The sequence below is a fragment of the Strigops habroptila genome (genome assembly GCF_004027225.2).
Source record: "Strigops habroptila isolate Jane chromosome 13 unlocalized genomic scaffold, bStrHab1.2.pri S16, whole genome shotgun sequence".
In the NCBI taxonomy this organism is placed as follows: Eukaryota; Metazoa; Chordata; class Aves; order Psittaciformes; family Psittacidae; genus Strigops; species Strigops habroptila.
This window is the reverse complement of record NW_022651054.1, coordinates 3,317,422-3,341,550: the sequence shown is the minus strand read 5'-3', so window position 1 is coordinate 3,341,550 and position 24,129 is coordinate 3,317,422. Positions and strand designations below refer to the sequence as shown.

The following is a 24,129-nucleotide window of genomic DNA, read 5'->3' as shown; positions in this document are numbered from 1 at the left end:
ATTTTTGTTTTAAATATCAGAAAATGCCCATGAAGCCAAATGCTTTTATGTTTACGTTATCCAGTGTAAGTGGAGATGCATGGCCTTGAGCAGCCTGTCATTACAGCATACCTCAATTACACATCTTTGACAGCACAAGTAATTATTCTCATGCATTGGTATAAATATACGTCACACTCTTTACCATAGATTGTTTCTGTCTTTAAAACCTCAAATATAAAATCTTGACATCATGATTGTCATGGACATCTCTAGTCTTAACAGCAGGAGACATTTCCTCACAATTTAAACCAGGCACGGAATAGGAATCAGTAGAACTCTTTTTTCCTCTAGATGTTACTACAGAAAAATACCATCAACAGACTATAACCAGAGATAGAGAACAGCTTTTGGATGTGATTAGAAGCAGCCACACATATTTAAACAGTCATGATGAAAACCATCGCTTTTTTTACACAGTTCTGTACGCTTCCGTCCCTCAACCTCTCCAGGGCAAGGAACATTAACTTCATGAAGAAGTTAAAAGAAATGACTAGAATACGTATTCCAGGCATACAAATTCATTTAGGGGGAGGTATGTGCCAAAGAAAATCTGATGTAATATGTTACAGATGTGAGAGGAAACCACTTAGCCAATCATAACATAACAATAAGCCAGTTTCTACTGGGCATAAGTCAGAGTCTTCCAGTTATGAGCTGTTCTCCACTTTTGGTATATGCTGTTAAACTGCTGACATATGCTTTTACACAGACTCACAATATTGATAAGGACATATAGGGCACTTCTAACATGGAGTGATTCTACTTTTGTAATTCATCCTATAGTGCAGACAGCTTAATAATTTTCTGCATCATCTGCAAGTGAAAATTCCTTTTAGTTACAGGATGTTATTTTCTTTTATATTCAGGATGTAGAATTTGTTAAAACTCCAGGGGAGGAAAAAAAGTAGTCAGTTGAGTATCTGTAAGGAAGGGACTCTTGCAATCACTATAACAAAATGAACAGACCAGCAACAGGCTTAGAAGGAAAACACAAGATGGCACAATTCTGCAGTCACTGAATAACTAAAAGTTGCCTCTTGAGGAGGCTGCATGCAGAGATCTGCTGAATAGTGCAATTCTCTCTGCTCTGCATTCCTTAAACCGAGACAAGATAAAGTTACATGCCATAAAGATGATATTGTCAGGCTTAACATAAAGCAGATAAACAAGAAGTTAATGGCTTTGTTATTGAAAACATCAGAAAATTCTGTTATACTCTTGTTGGATTTGTACTCCACCAGTGCAGATACTGCCAGAGTCTTATTTCATAACACCACATAGCACTTGGAGATGGGTGTAAGAAGACATGATGTTAGCTTCAAATACTGTTACTTCCTAAAACAAAAGCAGAACTAAGATGACAAAAACACAAACAATGGTTGCATCTTATTATTTCTGCACTGTGCTACAGTGGCATGGAAACCCAACCTAACCATTCTGGTGTTCTAGGCAGGTAACATGCAAGTGAAAAGCCCAAACTTAGCAGAGAGCATTGTTTTCATTACATTACCTATGAGCACATAGAAATTCTAACTCAAGCACCGTACTGCAGCTGGTGAGGATCATCATTTTGTTTCCAGACTGAAAAAAAAAGAATTGTTTAACCTGTACCTATGTAAATCACCAGCAGAGGGACAGAAAAGGAGAAAAGAGGAAGAAGAAACAAGAAGAACAGGACTTAACTGCTTGGAAAGCTTAGGGGAAGCTAGTATTTTGCACCACAGTAGCCATTCCTTTCTGGTTTTCTCCATTATTAGCCTTTGGTTTAGGCACCTTTACACTGTCAGTTCTTAACTTCAGGACTAACAGCAGCATCTTGTAATTGCTGAGCAGTGTTTTCACTGTTAAGTTTAATTTGTAGTCTTCTCCAAGAAGCAATAGATTTTGCTCAGTGCAGTTAGTGCAGTTCTAGACACAGCATTTAAGCACATTTCAGAACAGACATGGTGCAGTTTAAAAGCTTGTCATTTTCTTAAGTTATCTTCTACAACTGGGCAATGCACAGGCTTCTAGTCATAAAACACTGACCCCTCTGCATCCAATAGAAGCTGCTTTGCATCCTGACCACTTTTCGTATTTTCATTCCCCTTATCTTTATACAATGCACTAGATGACACAGCGCTGTTCCATCTTTAGGTGGAGCCGGAATCTCCCTTGCCAGTAATTTCAGTGGTGTTGGCCTTCCACCCTGTTGTTGCAACTTCCACAATCAATTTAAGCCAGCATTTACGTAACCCCCACAAAACTGAACACCCCCACCACCAAACCACACCAAACCAAACAAACAGCCCCAACCCATCAGCCTTTCCCCACTAGTGCTGCTTTGTATGCCGGACAGAAGCAACTCGCTTCATCTGAAGTGCTGGCTCATGCCATTTGAAAGGGACTAAGAAATTACGATGGTATTGGAGTAGCAAGTGTCAGATAATTCAACATTATTCCCTGTTAGTCACTCGAAGGGTTACTGTGCTACCACAATACAGTTCAGCTTTAGAAGTCTAAACTTTATCTGTTTTCAATGAATAAAATTCAAGTTCTGTGTTCAGTTTAAAAGTTCTCAGAGACCACAAATAAAAATATAACAGGACAGCTTCCAAACATAAAGTGAAGCAATAAATGGTACAAGCAAAATTTATATATACTTATTATGTACTGAAGAGTAACTTTGGAAAGGTTTCATTTGGACAGCTTCATCTCCAACAACATACTCACAAACTCTGCAACTTTGTACAAAACTCTGTGCAAGACAAGCCCAGGTGAAGAAGTTTGAGAAGGAAACAAGAACAAAACCAGGGTTACAGCAATGCACAAATTCACCAGCTAAGAGCATGCCACACTTGCCAAGCTCCACTTCATAAAGGCTGGAAAAAATCTTGACCAATAAATGTTTAAAAACTTCAAAGTAAATGCCCTCTTCATCAAGAGGCAGCAGCAAGAATTAAATCAGTATAGATTCATGGAAGAAAAGGGCAAATCCACAGGCAGCATATGCTATCCCTGATGGGCAAACCCAACACATCACAGTTCCCCTCTCTCTCTTCTTCCTCCCCTCCCACTCCCCTTTTCCCCAAACACCTTAAAGTGTTTTGAAATATTTGGGAATGGGGGGCAGATGAAACCAAATAAAGCTGTGGGGAAACCAAAACAAAGCATTTTTCAGAAGTGAGTCAGCTCCCACTGATCACCAACCAGCGTATCAGTTATTTCAAAACGTACTTGGTTTGAGACCAAGCTCAGCAGCCAACATTTTGGCAATTGGCTATGTGAGCTGCATGCTGGCCAGAAAGCCTGGCACTTGTAGAGAGGGTGATGAGCCTGCTGCCCTAAGAATTAAGTAACCTAAGCAACAAACTGGTGTGGGAGCTGGGAAGCCTTAAATCTTGAAACCCTAGGAAGTGAGGCCATCAGCGTTTCTGTAGTCACCGAGAAAGACGAAGGTCTGAGCAGGGATTTGCTGGGACCAGAAACCAGCTGGGAGGAAACAAAGCAAAGTGACTGGGGGGGAATTCAAGCCATCCAAATGAAAGCTCCAACACTAATTTAAGCCATCACAGGCTCCTTGGGGTACATGACATTTTGAGAGCCTCATGTTTCTCCATTTTCAAAAGGAACAGTGCAAGTTTTGAAGGTTAGCCGTCCTTAATCCTTTTGGGGTTTTGGATTTTAGTCTTAATTGAGGACATCACCCTCATTTTATCTATACAAACCACATATGCAAAAGGAATTTTGTAAAGAAACAAGTGACTAGGAAAATACATACTGGGTAAAAATAAATAACAAAATCAAAATGCTATCTTGGGCTGTAAGTAAAACTACTGAATTAAAATATCAGTCAAAATGAGCATTCCATACCCTTGCAATATTTGGATCAGCTACTGTAACAGTAACCTCCAGTTTTTCACAGCTGTTTTTAACATTAGTAAAGAAACTGATTATGCTTCAAAGCAAACTCGAAGCACTTCAGCCTTCTAAATTAGGCTTTAACTTGTTTAAAGGTATGCTTGTGGCATTATTACCTACATTTCTCTCTTGCATTTTTGAACTGAAACAGATTTCAAGAAGCCACCCAACAGTAAGCAACTGAGATCCAGACAACTTTTATACCTCAGACTGAGCTTGCCATGCACAAGTAGAGGTCTCAGAAAGGTCACCCTACTGTAAAAATGTATTTTAATTGTGTCATGAAGAGATAACCAACCTTAAAACACTGCAATAGAATACGAATCTGTACCCTGCCACTGTTCTATAGTATGTATGGGCAGATGCATGAGGATTTACTTTTCAAGGCTCCATGAAGTAGCATTGAACACTTCTTTTTTGTTTTAAGGGGGTTGAATTGAGTACAGAAAAGTTAGTTTGTGAGCTTCTTTAAAAGAAGTAGTACCAGGAAACCTGTAAAATGCTAAGCACTACCCCTACCAGAAAAGGTGGGTTACCTTTTCCATGCTGAGCTAACAACCATTAAAACAGCCAATCTGTCTTCCTTTAATATGCACAATCAGGTGTTCAAAGTTTCCCAGGGAGGGCTTCTAAAAAGAAAGAATGCAAAAGTGTTCAGAGACTTCACAAAAAGCTGTTTTTCCCCCTCCATCAGTGTTCAGCTCATCAGCATACAAACCAGGTTTTTTTAATACTGAAGGCTTGTGGAAGACAGTCCTTTTTAATTGCTTAATTCAATTTTTCCAATGATTTCTTTGCCGCAGCAGCAAAAGTCACCTTCTTTTAATAAAGTATACATTCTCCAAAGAACATAGGAGTTAATTATACTTATTTCAAACAATGGTAATGAGCTTTCCAATGGATACCTCAGGGATAAACAGCTGTATAGTCTAACTACTCACATTCCAACATTAAGTTCAGTCTCAAATCCTTAAGTTTAGGTTAATCAGCACCAGACCTTCCTCCATCTTTTATTTGCTTCTACAAAGGACAGCAAAGAATTGGAAAAATGTGTCATTTTGTTCATCTTGAGCCATTTTCCATGGGTCACTTTTCAAATTCTACCAAGTACTTGGGGGTGTAATTTTGTGACAGAGCTTCTGCCAACCCTCTTGTATAAAAAGCTGAGCTTGTCAGTCAAGTTTGATGCTCGGGCGAGAAAGCTGCTTTTTCCACTACTAACTAGTTCCCCAACTATCTGGACAATTCTCAAAAGGTTTAGCTACATACACCAAAGAACACAGCTCAAGCCTGGGGTTGGGGTAAAGGAAGATAAACCAAATTGAAGACAAACAGCAGGAGACAGACTTTCAGTGCTCAAGGTCCCACAGAATTCTTCCTTTTCATCCCCATGGCAAGGAAACCATATTGCTAAGTTTCAAAAGGTATTAGAAACAGACTTTAAAACCCCCAAACAAACAAACCACAAGACTCTTCTGCTCTATAGCTCACGTCCGTTTAGTCAGTCATTAAACACACAAAAATGCCTTACCCTCCTTGTGTTTTCCACAACTTTCTGATCTGGCTTTCCATAATTTGGTGGATTGGCATACGGATCATAGCCCAGTTTTGCTAGCATGGGTGCAATCACAGGCATATCTTGCAGAACATCAGCAGGTATCTTCCCAACCCACTTTGACAGTGCTTCCACATTAACTGGCTTGATTACTTGGTCCGTAGATCTTTCAACCCTGTGGAGGGAGAAAAACACATTAAATTTTGCATTCCAACCAATACGTGCTTCTTCACTGACATTAAGACCTTTAGCTTATTTTGTTTGGGTTTTCAACTTTCCCTCTCCAAATTTCACGTTTCTACAGAGCTGATGGGAAGTGAAGTTTTACTACACAAGGCTAAAATGAGAATAACTAACACAACATTCATGGTTTAGGCTTTCACACAAAATGTCCTGAGGCAAGTTCTTTGCCTAAAGACACCAGTGAAAGCCAAAGAGCTGTTAAGTGAAAAGTATGCACAAACCTACATATAAAGCTGTTTTCCCACTGGCATATTCCCACATTTGCTATTTCATTGTCTTAAATGCTCTTGAAAGTTGTATTCTAAAGTCCATGACTTTTTTTTTTTTTTTTGTAAGACACCTCCATGGAAATGACAGAAAACCACAGACTTCAAAAATATTATTCATAACCATTCCTTTTACTGATTGGTTGGCCATTACACAGTTCTTAAAGGCAAGTGCATAATCATAGCAGTGTCATATGTACTGTGTTTAGAAAACAGTTGATTGGTTGCTCATTTAGTCAACAGTCCTAAAGTCATGTTTGTTCTTGCACCCTAGTTTTGCTGTGTGCTTGTTGGGTTGTTTTTTTTTCCAAGGGAAGAAACCTGTCATCACTTTGTTTTCCCACATTCCTTGCTTCTTTTAGGTTAGAAAACATATGCCTTTACTGTGTTACTTCTGAAACAGGCCAGCAGGACTCAGAACAGGCTGACTAGTAAAACTTCTTTCCTGAATTCAGAAAAAGTGCACAAGCATTTTGGATGTCAAGGTTTATCTTTCTTCTAAGGCAGATTAAAAAAATCAGGTCTGTATATATAAGTTGCCTAAAGGAGTATCTGCATCTGCATTCCAAGTAATACCCTAGGTATGCCACAGTATCAGTAATCTCTGCAGGATGGCCATACCTGCCTCAAACCTGATGCTAAGCATACAGCTGTCACATCCACTTGCAACTATCATCCTTCCCATGCCTTATTTACATCATAAAGGGTTTTCCATCTCAAAAAGCTCTACCTCTCAGAAATGTTATATGTGAAAGTAACAGTATGAAGTATAACACCAGTAGCTTTTCTACTCATGATAAAGAATGAGAAAACTGAGATCAAGTTAATTCTCAAGCAGCTAATGCTCCAGTTCCACAGCAGGCACAACATGAGAACATCTTCTGCAAAAAATAAATGGAAGTTTCCAGAAATACTCCTGATAGTTTCAGAACCCAGAAGCCTGAGCTAAAGTCAGATTGCTCTCAAATCTGACATCACTCAACTTACAAGAGGAACGAGTTTGATTACAGTTACCTAATTAACCTCAAGTGTCCAAGGAGAGGCTGAAGAATTGTTGCAGAGCAGACAAACATCAAATCAACAGCAAGCAGCATCCCATTTAGATGCACACGAAAGCCTTAAATTACAAAGCACGCATGCATGTCTTCCAGTCTTTACCTTGTTGCTCTTTTTTACTTGTCATCATAGCTAAAATGTTTCCAGGACAGAAGAAGGAAGTTAGTCATACAATGCTGGAAGGTCAGTACTTTACGTACTTTAAACACAATCAGCAAAGAACAAACCAGACAGGGAAATGGTCACTCATGGGGAAACCATCTGGGCAAGCTGAGCCTTCATAGATGGCTGCAGAAGGTGTTTAATGGAAGCTGATGAGTAAGCACCTGACAAACAAAAAAATGTAAGACAGCTCCCAGAATATTCAGCCTTGCTCTTTTCAATCATTTTCAGTAGCTCAAACCAAAGTCAGGAAGTCAGAATGGGATTTTGGGACCAGGGAGCCACAACCTAATTTCAGCCCTCCTGAAGGCTATTGCCCTGAGATCACAAGTCTGTAGAGCAAACTAAAAAGCTTGGGCATTGCCTTTTTGATCCTGCTAATTGGAAGATGAGCTTCTAACTTCACATCAAATTAGCAAGAAAATAGCTGTTAAGAGTTCAGTTTCTGAAGTTCCAAGTGGCAAGGCAGAGGACGAAGCACCACAAGTCAGGAGTCCTTAGAACCATGCTGGTTGGGACTGTCAAGAAAAATGTACCACCAGGTCTTTGAAAAGTCTAAGATTTACAGTCCTTTCCCTCTCCGAGCCAGGCAATCCCTTCACCAAAGCTGCAGATTGATTGGACCATTTAAAATAAGGGTGATACTGTGAGACCCAGGTAATAGCCTTGGCTAATAGCTTACTGGAACCCCAAACCAATGGGTGCTTTACATCAGTTAGGACCTAAATTAGTACACTTGTGGATACCTCATCCTGAAGTAAAAGCACATTTAAAATGTGTATGTTTTGCCCCACTCTTATTTTAGTCTTTGGTAAAAATAAGCTCAGCATGAAACACTTCCTGGTGATTAATCACTGGCAAGAGATAAGCAGGGAACTACATTTAGCTGCTCCAAGGCACCGCTTCAAAAATACACCATACCACATTTGGTCTTCTGAGTAAATCCTTTTCTGTCCTTTTAGTTAAGGTGGGAAGTAAAACACAGTTTGGGGAAAGATTCTTCAAAGCAAAGAACATCTGAGGAGTATGGGGGAAGGCGGATTTGGGACAGGAAGAAAGAAACACCCCCCAAAAAAATATATCAAACAGATCAAAACACGGAAACATAGCAAGTCTTGACAAATTTGATTATGCATGCATATGGCAAATGCTGCCTGGTCAGTGCTGCCAGGCTCCACTGCAAAACACAGGAACAGTTTCAGCTTTGAAAGCAGCTGATAGCATGGAAGACAGGACTAACCCCAAATACTTCTACATCTGTACTAGAATCGAATGAAAGGTATGTATTCAAAATAGTATATTCTGAAGTAATTTTGCTTAGACAGCTATTTTCATAATAAGCCTAACAAAAATTGCTATAAAAGGGTTGACATTTCTTTGTGTCTGTGGTCACCACAGCTGGTTTCAGTTAGGAGGCAAATGCCAGAGCTATATTAACAATACTAGTTATAGCATGTAGTCCAGCCATAGTACATTCCTTCAACAGCCACGTTGGCAATTACTTCAAACCACAGAAGGCTTCCCACTACTACAAATGCTACAGTGCACATCCTTCAAACCCTTGCAGTGTTTCTCCTTGCAGCTGGATAAAAACAAAACAAGAGGCAAAAACATTAAGTAAAATAGAACAGCGAGACTAAGGCTGCATCAGTAACAGAAAAAGCAGGGATTACTAAGCAAATGCAGGAAAAGAGAGCAAGGCAGCCAAGAGTTTCCTCAAATCAAGCAGCCAGGGGAACAGATGAAGTCAGAATCTTAAACACAGGCTGTCTGGTGTCTAATATTGCTATTAACAGACCGTTGCATAAGAGTTTGAGTTTGCAATAAGAGAAGAACAGAGTCAGCTCAGTGCCTGAAGAATTCCACAAGCCAGGTGGCTGGCTCATCCCTGGCACAGAAACAACCTGCATGCACAATTTGATTCTACACACAGCTGCACATAAAACATCTTACACTGACCGTAGAGCCTCATTCCATCTGATACAGATTTCATTTGACAGAGTTGGATTTCGGATGAGTGAAAAACATATTCTTAGACATGTACTTTCTGTCACCAGGGATGATCATCATTATAAAGATCTTTTAACAATACTGCTATCATATTTTATTATTTTTTTTTAAATATTTCAAGACAACAAATTCTTGTCAGATTTCTTTTCAAAAACCCTCTAACAGTTAAACCACTTCCAGGCATCTGTGTGGATGCTGAGCCTGCGTGAAAGATCTGAAAGCCCTAATAGTGAGTGGAAGATGATCGAGGCAGGCTTCTCTGCTCATTTTCTTTACACAGTATCATGGCCTTTGCAGATTATAACAGCAGTTCATCCTCTCACTTCCAAGGTTTTCTACCCTACCTAATACCTTGCTGACAACTAGGGAACTGATTTTATCTTCATGCTGTCCCTACCATGCTAGAGAGGCTAGGTTTATGTGGTGGGATCTTTTAAATGAACATCACATTTAAATACAGATGATTTGGTACTTGTGACATCCTCCTTCTGCCAGTAGAAACTGTAATATAATTTGAGTGCTCTGATTTTAATATACTATTATGAACCAGCCTGAAGCACTTGGTAGTAGGCATATGGTAAACTAAAGCTCTGTAATAAAACACAGTAGAAGACAGAGTTGCAACAGACAGTAGTGTTTCAAATTTCCTTAGATCATGTCTGAAGTGATCTTCAGCATCATCCCTTTGGAAAGTCAGGTGGGAGAAAGCTAGCCATCAGAATATGGAGCTCCGCTGGCCCAGATTCTTTTAGCTGAAAGATGACGGTATTCACACTGAAGCAAAGAGCACTCCCCAGTAAGCTCAGAGAGAAATTCAAAGTCATAAGAGAACAACACTGCTCAAAACCTGACCCAGAACGTAACAGCCCCACACACTCAAGGCCATAAAGAACTCAGCTGCAGCTGAGAAGAAGCGAAATGCAATTTGATAGAAGGAAAATTAAGTCTAATGCAAGGTGTGTTTTGTTCAGCTGTCAAAGCTTGTTAAGCTGTGGCAGGCTCTAAAGTTCTGAGTGAAATACCTGGCAAGCTGCTTTTCAAAGGCTAATTTTTCTGGGCAGTCACCCCCTGCTCTGGGCAAGGAACCCCTACACAGGCAGCAGTCCCTGTCCACAGCACTTGGCTGCACACACGAGGGCAGTGAGAAGCTGGGATGCCAAAAGCAGGCAGTTTTTAAACTGGTACAAGGAAATCAAACTGGGGAATCTCAAGCTCCCCATCCATAATTTCAACTAGTATCATATACATATGCAAAACAGACATCTAAGAGAATTTCATATTCACTGTTTTTGTTGTAGCCTTCAAAAGCCTGAGTCACTGAAATCATTATCAGATTATAAAGGTCTCTTGAAACTGAAAAACTAATGTCACCACCTATTTCAAGGGTATTTGATTAGATGAAAAACATCACAGACATAACACTAATAAAACCCTTTCTTTTTCCACTACTGCCAGAGGCTTCTGAAATAATAAATCACTTTCACATATCACATGAGAGATAATAAAACCATGCAGGAGCCCAGAAACAGATTGAATTGAAGGTCAAAAGAACATGTTCATACTTGCCTACCTTGAATTTGAAAGTTTGAGTCAAAAATAAACATGAAAGTAAACATTCTACTTTCAACAATCCAATTTCTTAATTTTTAGAGACATGAACAAGTGTTCTCAGCTCCTCACATCCCATTCCACCAAATTTAGCAAGAAATATTACTTGACACTGTATGAATTCTGTAAGGCTACTAAAGTTTTATAGTATAGAGGTCCATTAACTTTTAAAAACACTGATCTGGAAGCTGTAAGGTAGTAATATTTTAGAAGAAAGGACATTTTGCATAGTTATTTTTACAGGACACTTAACAGAACTTGGCAAACACCTATTTATATCAGTAAGTTTACTCCCCCCTCAGCTGCCACTGTGAAGCAGTAACATGATACAGGTAACTGAAGAGGAGTTCACATGCAGATCCAGCTTGCAGAGACATACAACAGTACCTTGCATCAGGTTAACATTATCAGATGGCTTCAATCTGCTAACAAACAATACAGCAAAAAAAAAGGCAGTTGAGATGCCTTTACACCTCTGTGGTCAGTGGTTGTGGTTGTGTTTCTTCAGTGGGAACAGTGACGCAAAACCTCCAGGCTGTAAATATATGACCATTATCCGAGCTTTAAGTTCTCTTTGTAGCCGCTGACTAATAATCCTATGATTTGCTTTAAATCTTATTCCCCTACAATGCATCAGAAAACCCACAAAGTCCCTTCCCTAGGCATTAAATAAACCAGATCTCCCAATTTTTATTTCTCAAGCCTGTAGTTTTTATAGAAATTGGAATCACTCTGTATCCAACAGTTTGACATGTCTCTACTCAGCCCACGCTGCTGGCTGTGCAAGGTCTCTCTGTTACTCAGAAGCATTTGGCCAGTGATGAATATTCAAAAAACAGAAGCCAAGGAATTAAACTGGGCATGCCTTGCTGCTGGAATAGGGCTTTTTAATCAATATTTTAGAAACTTAAACTTAAGACAATCTGGTAGATGTATCTGCCATAGCAAAAATAGGAAGAGAGATTCAAACATTCACATCTTCCCCCTTCAATGTAAAGACTAGCCAGCATTTCACTTGTTCAGCTGTAAATAGTGGCAAAGAAACCAGAGGAGTTTAACTGCAGAATCAACTGTGTTTTTTCCTTTTCGCAATACCTACCTAGGTTTTCTCAGCAGAGCTGGAGTCTGGTTTCTGAAGGAGGTTAAATCAGGTGCACAGATGGCATGGCAGAATACTGAGAGATATGCTTACAACAAGGTTAATTTTATTCAAAATGCTTGTTCTTTTAGGAGCACATGCCAACAGAAAAGCACGCCAATTCTGCTTTCTATTTTGCTGGAAGAGTTTCTCAAGTTTCCTGGAAGAGTATGTTCTTGGCACATATAACTCAACAGCCATTCTTGCATTGACAGTACTTAAGTTCCTGAAACCAAATGGGTGCTCTCGCCAGGAAAAGTAACACCAGCCTAGATAAAACAAGCCAGCTTCATTTTGGGGCATGGAGAAAAGCAAAGTTATACTGGAGATAAGGCTGATACGAGACATCTAAATTCAAGTTAGACTGATCATTAATTAAAAGTTCACTCATATGCTCCATACACATTCGTGGGACAGTTGTTTAGTGAGAGCAATCAGAGATTGCAAATCATTAGTTAACAACGATTCTTATTTCCCAGCTAACATGCATCATAAATCAGTTTCCTGAGACACCATTAACTACTTAAAAACTGAAACCAAGTTATGACTAGTCTTTTATATGCAAAATGTACTATTTTAACTCTTAGAACAATACACAGTAAAGGAGGAATGTTCATACTCACTTTGAAAGAGAAACACCCCCTGCTTTTCCAATCATTTCTTCATGGTGCAGCACAGCTTGGTTCCATGGGATGCGAAGAAACTTTAAGAGAGTTCTCATCCATCTTTCAGGATGCAATACGAGTTGTTCGTAATGTACGAGCATACACCTTTCGAAACCAACCTCCATACACTGGTTATACATAGTTTCTATAGCACGATTCCACTTGGTCAAGCAGTCCCTGTAGCTGTTAAGGTCAAATCCAGCTATTGTGACTTTTCTAGATATCATGGAATGCACAGATGCACGACCATCCCGTACCATTAGAAGAAATTTGGCATTGGGGAAAATTCTAGCAAGATAAGTTAAGGATTTTAAAGCAAAGGGATCTTTGTTACACAAATATGGAGCAGGCTCCCCATGTTTCACAATGATTTCCAATAAAAATGCTTGCATGGCTGAGTCCAGAACCTCATCTGTGACTCCAGCTTCATCCAGTCGGATCTTCTCTTTGCTTGATCTAGCCCACATCTGCTTAACTGCCAGAATTCTCGGGATTACCCTTGTCTCTTCTCCACATCGAATATCTGGATGGGCATCAAGCATAGCACGCATTAAGGTAGTGCCACTTCGAGGTACTCCTCCAATAAATATTAAAGGCATGTCTTTGTTGTAAGCAAAGGTTTTGTTTGCATTCACATTGGAAGCAGTTCTTACTGTACTTCTCACACTTTCCATCCTTGCAGGCTGGCTGCGTTCTTCTATTCGATGGTGACACTCCATAGCGTGCTGGCCCAAATAAAACACTGTCACCGAACTGATCACCAGACATGCCAGTAGCAAGTTCTGTTTGAGTTTTCCAACCATTTTGAGAAAAGACTGTCACTTCAAAATAAAGAGACCTTCTATTGCAAATTATCTTCTAGTTCACATGCCATGGGAATCCTAATCCAAAATAAATTAGGGTCTGGTGAGAGGGGAAAAAGAAAATACATATTTAGAACTTTGTTAAGATCTAGTATGATGAACCAACAACAGAAATACCTGACAGCATCCAGTAAAACTATTATTTCTTGGTTTTGCATTAAGACCAGTAAATGCAAAGTCTAAACACGACCATCCCATAATGAAAAGCCTTTTTGTTTACCCATAGACACAACACAAAACATAGGATTCATGACTACAGTTACTATTTACATGTAAGCTCTCTGGTATATCTTAACACATTTGAAAGGATTCTTCGACTGGATAGCTACTGTTAAACTTCACAGTCAAGCGAAGACATCATTTATATGGGAGTCTACACATTAAAGAAGCCAGTCACCAAGATAAAACCAAAAAGAACAAGATACCGCACACAAATCACGTTAGAAATGACAAATTTAAGTATTAGAATAACCCTGGCTTGCTGCATGGATGGTAGCAGTATCCTGCTCATCATCACATTTTCACATAACTACATGATCTCCTGTTTTGCTTGAAATGCTCTATTTCCTTCACAGGATACGAGAAGATAGCAAAAGCCATTTCACAGTTACATATCAACACTGACAGTGTCTAATCTTTGATGGAGGCCTTTAGGCAATTACAAATAGTTCTGTCTGTGACAGACCAATTTCTCTGTATGATTATTATTAGAATAAAGTCAATTTTACCCCAGCAAAAGCCACTGCTTTTCTCCTGTAAGTTTTCTTCAAATAGGTATGGTACTGTTTTCTACAATGACAGCAGAACTCAGCGTTAGAAAACAAGTTAGACATGCACTGGAATTAAGGGTTTGCACAGCTAGCACATCTATTGCTAAATATTTTATATACCACATGTTTCTAATTCTGCAAGTTATTTCTCCAAGCTGTAATGAGAAGAGATTAAGTCTGAAACCCCAAGATACACAAAATAAAAACAAGGGGGTTTTTTTCCCCCTTTTTCGTTTACAATTTTTAATACTGCATTATTTAAAAGCAATTTTCATTTTTACAGATGAGATGAAAACAAAGGCTGCGTGAGATGATTTCTGGACATGCATACGAGTCTGAAGAAAGCCTTTAGATAGAAACAAAAGACTTTAAAAAAGATCGGTCTGCTGAATTCCAATGTAGACACATGAAGGACTAAGAATATTCCATGCCTTCAAATGAATAGCAGTGGTTTATATCCAACTAGCTTAGATAAAACTGGTACTCTACTGACTGGATGACTAATTTGTACACTGCATCTTTATTTTTTCTGTTCATAGCAGCTAATACATACACAGTTGTTTTACCTGTATTCTGCAGTTCACCAGCTTTGGATTTTCAGATAAGGTAAGCTGAAAACTGAGTCTGCCTCTCATAAACCAAATGAAATCAGTACTCTAATTTAAAGTTTGAGTAACAGCTTGCTTTTCAGAGCTGAAATAACTCACTGAACGGTATGAATCACAGATGCTTTTAATTGTGAGGACCTCCAAGTACTGAGGTACCGCCAACATTTTAAATGACTGGCTTCCTCAAAGCTTTTCCGTCTCTGTCAGCAAGGCACCACACATCCCTGAATGAAGAACATCCTTATGCCTACTCTGCCCTCTCTCCAAAACATCACCCACTTCATCTTTTCTTCCACACCAATCCAGCCATTAACTCAGAAATCCTGAAGTCACCATCTGAGCAAGACTCTGGAGAGCTGCCCCTCACGAGACCACTGCCCTTATGGTCAGCAGTAGCAGGCAAGCGGCCTGGCAGATCCTGCTGCAGCTCTTAACAGGTAAGCACCTTGCGCACTGCAGTCCCTGTTCTATCAGGCTGTGCAACCAGATGGCGATAGGCAGAGGACAGAACTCCCACTTCACACCATAGCAGTGCAGGGGCACAAGGAGGGAGGAAGGAAGGGAATTCCTCATGCAGGCATCTGTCACAGTGTATTTTTCTCTTGCAGTGCATCCAAGAGAGCCAGTTGCCAAGCTGTGAGAGAATGTCTTGCTTCTTCACACTAAGAAAGCTTGTTCCAATCAACGATTATGACTACACTCAAAGTTCAGCTTTTAATCTTTGTTACCAAAATTAAACTGGAATCATAACTTAAGGATTAATTTACTTCTTTCTATATGAAACGGCCAAGGAGCTCTCCCATGCTCTCTTGCCAGAACACCACTCTCATAATCAATTCATCTTCCATTACAAATTTAATTCTACTTTACATACCTCTCCTTGCTGAAGAGCTGGCTTCAACTGTACCTTAAAAATCTGGTCATTAAAAGAAACACATTCCCAGAAATTTAAGTGGAGGTCATCTGAACAGTACTCAGAAAGAATGGAAGAAAAATCAGAACAGATTCAGTATGCACACCTGACTTTCAATTAGGGAAGGGGAAATTGTTTTGCTTAAAACTAGCAAATAGTACATAGGGTATCTTTAAATGCTTTAGATACAGTAAAGATTTAGTTAAAAGTCAGCACTCATCCGAGAGAGGAGTTACCGCAACAGAAATGGTATTTTGCCACAGAGCACACAGGACCTGCAAATATTTATACTTATCCCTGACGTTATTCAAGTTTGAATAAATTCCATAAATCTCATTTCCTCTATAAAAAAGATGACACTAACTTTCCTGAAATGCAGAAGTTAGGTAGCTGATTACTGGAGAAAAACATATCATCAAGACTGAGTGCATCAACTGTTTTCCTCTGATCGTTTACAAGAGGATATATATCACTTAAACCAAACAAGAACAGAAAACGAGCACCAGCTTTCAGAACCAACTGAAAGGTTGAAATCCTCAACCCACAGGTTGGGTAAAGCAGAATGATGACTCTCAGCATAATTCCAGCTGTGAAGGCAAATAAACCTTGCAGTCTGCCAGTGGGTCTCCTAAACTGCTCCAAGTATTGACCACTCATCTACAAAACAAAAACCCATCCACATGACAAAAACTCCCCACATCAGTCAACCACAAATACATCCATTTGATGCAGGAACTTTTTTTGGCAAGTTCAAAGATGCCAAAGGCTGGAAGAACATAAAGAGCTTCTGTACAAATAGGGTTTTTTTGCCTGGAAGCAATACCTGCAGCGTGCAACTGCCCTGAACTGTGGCAAGACCAGGACTTTGTATGTCAGGAAACCAACAAAAGAGCAGTCAGAAACAGCACCTCTCAGCAATCTAAGCTATCCTCCAAGCCAGCAAACTCCCTTCTGTGCCTGAAGTTACATATAAGGCTCTCTGGGACAAGTATGACGTATGGAAGTTACTGCCCTGCTAGCAGCTTGCAAATAAACCCCACCTTCTCCCTCCTCTAAATGAGTAAGTGCTCTGGATCACATCTGCCGACCTGAAGGATTATTACTAGTCATTAATGTTCTGCTGCTAACAGAAACTAAATTGAGAGCATTTAAAAAAAAAATCACAAGGAGGCAAAAGCAATCCCTTGTCAGCATTTAAGTAGAGCTGTGGCATTTCTACCCACCATGATCTGAGGAAAGCAAAGTGCCACTCCACCTAACAGCACAGACAACTCTTAATAAAAACCACCCCAAAACAACTGAAAAAAGAGAGAGAAACCAACCACCCAAAACAACACACCCAACACAGTCATAAATTGAGGAAGCTGAAGATGACCACAATGGTAGGGAAAGCCTTCAGCAGCAATAGTTTCAAATGAGAGACTAAACCAAATTCCTAGAAAAATGAGTGTAACTCAAAGAAAAAAGGATCTACACATTTCAGTATGACAAAGTGCAGCTAAGCAGAAGTGTATGTATCTGAATTTTATTCCCAGAAAAGTCAGGCCTATGAGTCAGCCACAAGATGATGTTAGCAAAGCAAAAATGCCTGCTTTGTTTCCTTTTTCTGCACACACTAATCCTCTCTCCCTTCTTCCCTCTCCCTGTATGCAGCAGGTCAAGACCCTTTTCCTCAAGTTCATCCAAAAAAATCTTGAAGATTTTTAGCATAGTCAAGAGGCAAATCATTCATTTGTATTTGATGTTAGAACAGTTTGGGGTTTGTTGTTGTTTAAAGCATTCCCTGCCAGGAGGAAAAAAGATCATCCACTACCACCCAGTAACAAAGAATCCTCATAAGCTCTAGAGCTCAGACTTGCACTTTCAAGGCTGGAAAGAGTGATGATCACCTCACTTCTCATGTTCAAGCAGGCAGCGTCTTCCAAGGCTAAACTGACAGCACAGCAACACTGGCTCTATCAATATCAACAACACAAAACCCAACCAAAACCCTGCCAACCCCGCCAGTAAAAGCATTTCTCAGTGATTAGCTTGTCCTCGTCCTCTGCTTCCACCTCTTGAATTTCTGGCTCAGACTCTGACAACCAGATCTCTTTCTAGGAAGAGCAAATATAGTAGTACTGCTTTGATTTTTGTGGAGTGTATCTTGTTCCTGCATTTGCCCAAGTGTTCGCTGCAGTGTTTGACCTCAACACATCTGCAGAACTTTGCTGGGAGGAAAGATCATACTCAGTTCTGTGTTAATGGGCCATTGTGCTTCATAGACATCCTTCTCAAGACTTGTGCTGGAAAGCAAGAGCAGGAATGCTGTAGTTCACACTGCTGCAAAGTTATGTTCCTCCTCATATTCTTTTTACAGTTTACGATGGGGTGCTACGATTCTCCCCATGAGGCTTTATGCAGACCTTAGAAACAGAAGATTCTCACAGTTCAGAAATGCTTTCAGATGCACAGCCATAGCCTGACTACTACACCCAAGGCTCATGGTATAAATCTGCAGAGGAAATTCATTTTACAGTGGCAAGGTTGCTAAGTTGAACGGGAAAAGAAATCCTAACCTACTGTTATCCATTGTCACTCTGTTCTCTGCTCTTGACTCTAGAAAGAGAAATTAAAGTGCTAACAGGACTTAAAAGAAGCAAATGTCAACCATGACGGTACCTTCCTTGCCTCTCCTTGCACCTTCACTTTCCCTCTATAAACCTGAATACTGGAAAGGCTAAGAATACTGAGAATTCTCAGGAATCATCTTCAAAACAATATACATTCAGAAAACTAGAGACAATATATTTCTTAGAGAAAGTTCTGTATTAAATAATCCCAGTAAGAAGCCCTTGCATACAACGTCATTCTTTCAGCATTCCTAAATGAAATTTCAAGCAAGGAATTCCATAAAACCTTTCCTTCAATGAACTGCTTTGTTTCTGGTCATTTGTGTTTGTTGACCACAAAGAAGATTGCATAGGAAAGCTGACAGTTACATGATAATGGTATAGCACACCACCAAGGAACACGACTGAAATATTCACTGTATACCACTTCAAGAGGCTACCCAAACCATTGTAGGCTCATTTAGAACATTGTTCCAAAAGTCACTTAAGTATCCAGGAAGCATTTTTATGCCTTCAAAGTGGTGTTTGCACAATCACCTTAATGACTTCCTCAAAGACCGGATATCGTATGTTACTCCCAGTCACAGAATCTGAGAGAGGAATGTCAGATTTCAGCACAAGCAAACCCCAAACAAAACACTCAGCAAAGCTAGAAATAAAAATCTAGCAGCCTTAAGTACCAAGTTCCATCTTTAGCTTTTAAACCATCACAGCTGTCAAGCCCTGCATCTGTTTTCTCTAGGTTTCTTCTCCCATTAGTTATACAGTAGAAAAGGATGATAAAATAGAACAAGCAGTTTTTATTCGCCTCCACAAAGAAATAAGCAGTAAGTCACCTGACGGAAAGCAGCTGAGATGAAAGAGCCAACTCGGCCTCGGGAAGCCTGTCTTCAAGCAGAGTGGTTTGACAAGTAGAATGATAGGACAAAGTTGGACAAAATTAGTGTAAGGGAATGCAGATGTGTGAACAACATTCCCTTATAGTTCATACTGTAGGAATGTTGTTCACAGATTTGCATTCCTCTTGAACCTACTTTGTGGGGTTGTTTGAGTTTTTTTTAATCTAAGGCTTTGAAAACTTGTAAGGGCCAAATTAACATTCATGGCCACAGACCACTGATGAATCCAAAGTTTCCATACTGAGTGAGACCACATACAACCGTGTAATAATCTCACAGTTTCTAGTGCAATCACATTACAAGGAGTAAAAAAGAAGTGCTCGCATTTATGCATTTCTCTCATATAATCAATAGTTAAGGTTGAAGCAAGCTGTACTCCTTCCATTTACCAGTTACATCCCTGCCCAAAAAAAAGAGACAGCTTTCTTCATAATCTTCCACTAGACAGATATATAGACACACACACGTATATATGTGTGCGTATGTGTGTAAAAAAATTCAGAAGCATTTGTCCTTTCTCTGGATCTACTAACACTTACAAGCTTTCTCGAGAAGCAAATCATACCAGACCCAAAACTGATAACAAGCTGACTCAAAATTCAGCACTTTCAGGCTTTTCAACATTTAAGCCATCTAAAATGAGTTTAAGGGACAGCTAATTAAAACGTCCTGAAAGCAAAGAACTCTATACATCCTGCTATAGCCACATATATAATACATCCAGCAAATTATCTGGATTTACATATGGAATGGTCAAAAGAGAGTTACCAATATGCTCCCAGTTATGCAAGAATACACAGCATCTGTTAAGCACTACAGTTACTACTGGAGAACAATTCAACAAAAGGAATTTTATTAGCAACACACAGATTTCTCACTCTTTAAATGTATGCTTTGCTTTTTAAATAAAAGAGGGAAAAACCAGACAGCAGCACACGATAGCAGATGACCTCCTGTTCTGTGCACTTTTACCTGTACTGCGCCTCCTCAGAGGGATTCCAGCACTCTATTATACAAGGTACTTCAGAGAAACAAACTGCTTAATACTAAAGACACAGACCTACACAAACACGCTCACAACATCACATGCAAATGGCTTCTTAGAGCGACAGCACCAGCAAAACCCCTTCCAGCTGAGACGTTAGGTCCACCGCTATAGAACTACTGCTGAACCGCTCACACACACTACGACTGTTCTCTGTTGTTTGCAGATACAAACGCAACGCTACGGATCTATTTCCGTGCGCAGGAGCCCCCCACCTCCGCCGCGGTGTCTACAGCGGCGCAGGACCCGCGGCCAAAGCTCCCCCGACACATCCCCGCTGCCGAACAAAGCCGTGAGCCGCGCTAGCAGCTCCTCCAGCCAGTTCGCCCGCCCGCACGGAAACTTTCCCGTTTACCCGGCTCGGATTCGCACGGAACCCCGCCACGGCACCGGCGGGAAGCAGCGACCCGGCCCCGCCGCGCATCCTCGGGCGCTCCCGGCTGCAGCCGCGGGACCCGCGGCGATGCCCGCACAGCCCCGGTCCGCACCGCCGGGCCCCGCTCCCCGCGGCCGGCAGCGGCGCTGAGGGACGCGGCCACAACGCGACCAGCTCCCAGCCGGCGCCTCAGGCCGCGACCGCCCCTTCCCAGCCCGGCCGACAAAGGCAACGGCTCTGGCAGCGCCGGGCGGGGCAGGGCGGAGCGCGGCGGCTGCCGTCGGGGCTGCGCGGGCGGTGAGGGGGGAACGGCCGCGCCCGGAGCCCGCCCCTCCACAGCCGCCCGCCTCAGGTGCGCGGCGGGCTCCTCACCTGCGCTGCCGCCGGCCCCGCGCTGCCAGGGCCCGGATAGAGCCGCGCAGCAGCAGCAGCGCTGCGGCCCGTCCTCCGCCGCGGCTCCGCTCGGGCACCATCGCAGGGGACGGGGACTTGGGACCGGGGACAGGGACCGGCCGCGCCGCCGCCTGCCCTCAGCCGCGCGGCTGCGGCTGCCGCTGCCATGGAAATCACAACCACGCCCTGATTGGTCGTTGGCCTCGATATGTCGCGGGACGCGGTTGGGCCCGAGCAGAAGATTGACAGCTGAGGGGGCGGGGCCGTTGACACACACCCACCCACCCGCTCCGCGCGGGCGTGGCGGGAAACAGCTGCGCCCCACAGCTGGAGCGGGCGGGGCGCACATCTGGGCGGTGGCGCCACGTGAGCGTCTGGAGGAGCCCCGCGTGCAGCAGCGCCTGCAGAGCGGTGCCGGACAGATGTTGACAGCCGGGAACAGCTGGGGGGTGCCGCAGATCGCGCCGCGCCAGCGCTGCTAGAGGCGAACGGCAAAGGTCTGAGCGTCAGAGCGTTGTGACGGGGAAACGCCTCAGCGAACCCTGCCCGCGGGCACGGGCTTCGCGGGTCGGTCTTAGAATCATAGAATCAGCTGGGTTGGAAAAGACCTTTAGGATGATCAGGTTCAACCATTCCCCAGCACTGCCAAGGCCACCACTAACCCATGGCACTGAGGCCTCGGCTATACAGTGTGTGAACACTTGCAGGGACGGTGACTCCAGCACTGCCCTGGGCAGCCTGTTCCAATGCCTGAGCACCCTCTGGGGAAGGAATTGTTCCTAATCTCCATCTAAACCTCCCCTGGGGCAGCTTGAGGCCGTTTCCTCTTGTCCTGTCACTTGTTCATTGGTAGAAGAGACTGACCCCACCTCACTACAACCTCCTGTGAGGCAGTTGTAGAGAGCAATAAGGTCCACCCCCCAACCCTTCTCCACACTAAACCCCCACAGGTCCCTCAGCCGTTCCTCATCACACTTGTGCTCCAGGCCCTGCACCAGCTCCATTCCCTTCTCTGGCCCTGCTCCAGCACCTCAATGTCTCCCTTGTAGTGAGGGGCCCAGAACTGAACACAGGATTCAAGGTGCAGCCTCACCAGTGCCCAGTGCAGGAGGATGATCACTGCCCTAGTCCTGCTGGTCACACTATCGCTGATAAAGGGCAGGATGCCTTCAGCTTTCTTAGCTGTCTGGAAACCATCCAGTACCCACAGTCCCCTTGTCTTGGGCAAATGGGTGTTAAGTGCAGTGCTGCAACTGTCCAGATAAATGGAGAAAAGCCACAGTTACACATTTTAACAGGAACAAGGCAGTGCAGGACAGCAGGGAGTACTGCCTGGCTCACAGCTCAGGTCTTTTCTGCTGTCACACACCTGTTCTGCAGCAGTGGGGAAGCACCAGCCATGTGCCCACCACGTGTGCAGCTGCGCAAACATCTGGAAAAGCATCAGGCTGGAGCACAAGCTTGAGCCGGCTGCTGGCACATCTCACAACTCCCCTGCCCCACAGCTGGGTGAGCAGCCAGGCAAGGGTAGGGAATGATTCACACCAGCACTTTGCCCCTGGAGGCGCAGCCATATGAAGAGACTCACATCTATAGATTAACTCATCTCTAACAAACACTGGCTTTACACCAGCCTAACTGCTTCCTTCTCAGTGCTCTGTGCAGAAAGATACTTTTTATTCCTTTTTCCCCCCAAAAAGCAGGAAAATAGGTTGAATTTAACTTGTTAACGTTAACATAGCGATATGTAAAGGCTGAATTAAACTGAAAACATATTTCTTCTTTACACACAGGAGCTCTGGCCCAGCTGCCATCACTGAATGCAGACAAACACCCAGCAGAGAAGTCAGGGCAGCTGCAGGGTCAATCAAAGGGAACAATCCCATGGGATATTCCCCAGATCTGTGTTGCTTGCCAAATAGGGAAAAAAAAGTCAGCCAAAGGGATTTAACCTGATGCCAGCCCAAAGTTCAGTCTGAGAAAAGCCATCTCTACGTCACTGCAGCAGGACAGTGCAGCATGGGGGCTGGTGGCTAACGGGAGCCACTAGGCTCCATGAGGGCTCTGCTGGCTGGGGACACCAGGGCTGGGAGACAGCACCAGCAGTGAGACCTTGATGGAAACCACTGGATAGGAGAATATTCCCTTTTAATCCCAGAAGCTCTAAAATCAGGTCTGACTCACTGACCTGTCTCCCGGAGAGGCAGAACAGATCCTGCACTGCCAGGGAGATAACCAGCTGGGCTTTGCCGTCATCCCAGCCCCACGAGATGCGGAGCGACAGCGCCTGAGCTCATAGCGATGCCGTCAGGAGGAGAGAATTAATCACAGCCCATTACCCCATGTTTCATAGTCCTTGCAGTGTCATAAGGCTTTTATGAGCCCGTCAAGATGTGGTTTCCACTGATACCAATGAGCCAACACTCGCTGCCAGCTCTGCCTGGAGAGCTGATATGGATGAGCGCTGATTCCATGTCTCCTGCTCCACTGACGTGATGGAGAAGCATCACTATTGAGAGGGGTGAATGCAGTGACGTTCATGCATGTGTTATTTGCTAAGAAAATGAAGCAAAGACAGCTGTATGAGCAGATACCTACATTCAGGACAGTGTATTTTCATGGTGGGAAAAGCTGTGCCCTGTAAGGACTGAGTTTCAAGAGTACCTAATGCCCGTAAGGCTTTCAGATGTGCTCAGGGAGCTGCTGGGAGCACAGAGGAACCAGCAGCTCCTTTCAGGTGATAAAATTCCTTTCAAATGTCTTTTCTCTGACAGCTGTTGACGAGGAATAAATGTCATTTGCTCCCGAATGCAGCTGGATTTGAACTAACAATTTAAAGATGAAACAGTCTGTATCCTGTTTCCAGTAAGTTTGCCTCAATCCATTAAACAGCACTTTTCAGATTGCTTTATTGGTTTTTCTTTTATGGCTTTAACTGTGACTCACACAGATAGTCCCTTTCAAAGGCTTCCAATCTGTGGCAATCAAACAGTGCCTCCAGGGAG

At 42.5% G+C, this 24,129-nt stretch overlaps 1 protein-coding gene across 5 annotated transcripts in view; it reads right to left on the bottom strand.

The window, feature by feature from the left end:
• TPST1 (tyrosylprotein sulfotransferase 1) overlaps positions 1-24,129 on the bottom strand; it is a 41,465-nt gene that overhangs the window by 9,101 nt on the left and 8,235 nt on the right. The window contains exons 1-4 of one of the 5 annotated variants that reach the window (XM_030472775.1): positions 20,711-20,956; positions 14,237-14,297; positions 12,604-13,548; positions 5,474-5,672 (exon numbers count right to left, since the gene is read on the bottom strand). In XM_030472775.1, the coding sequence (XP_030328635.1) occupies positions 5,474-5,672; positions 12,604-13,448 (1,044 nt within the window). In that variant the 5' untranslated portion in view covers positions 13,449-13,548; positions 14,237-14,297; positions 20,711-20,956. Of the gene's footprint in view, positions 1-5,473; positions 5,673-12,603; positions 13,549-14,236; positions 14,461-20,710; positions 21,001-21,103; positions 21,328-24,129 lie in introns of those variants that run through there. The other 4 variants (XM_030472773.1, XM_030472774.1, XM_030472771.1 and 1 more) reach the window with 4 other exon arrangements.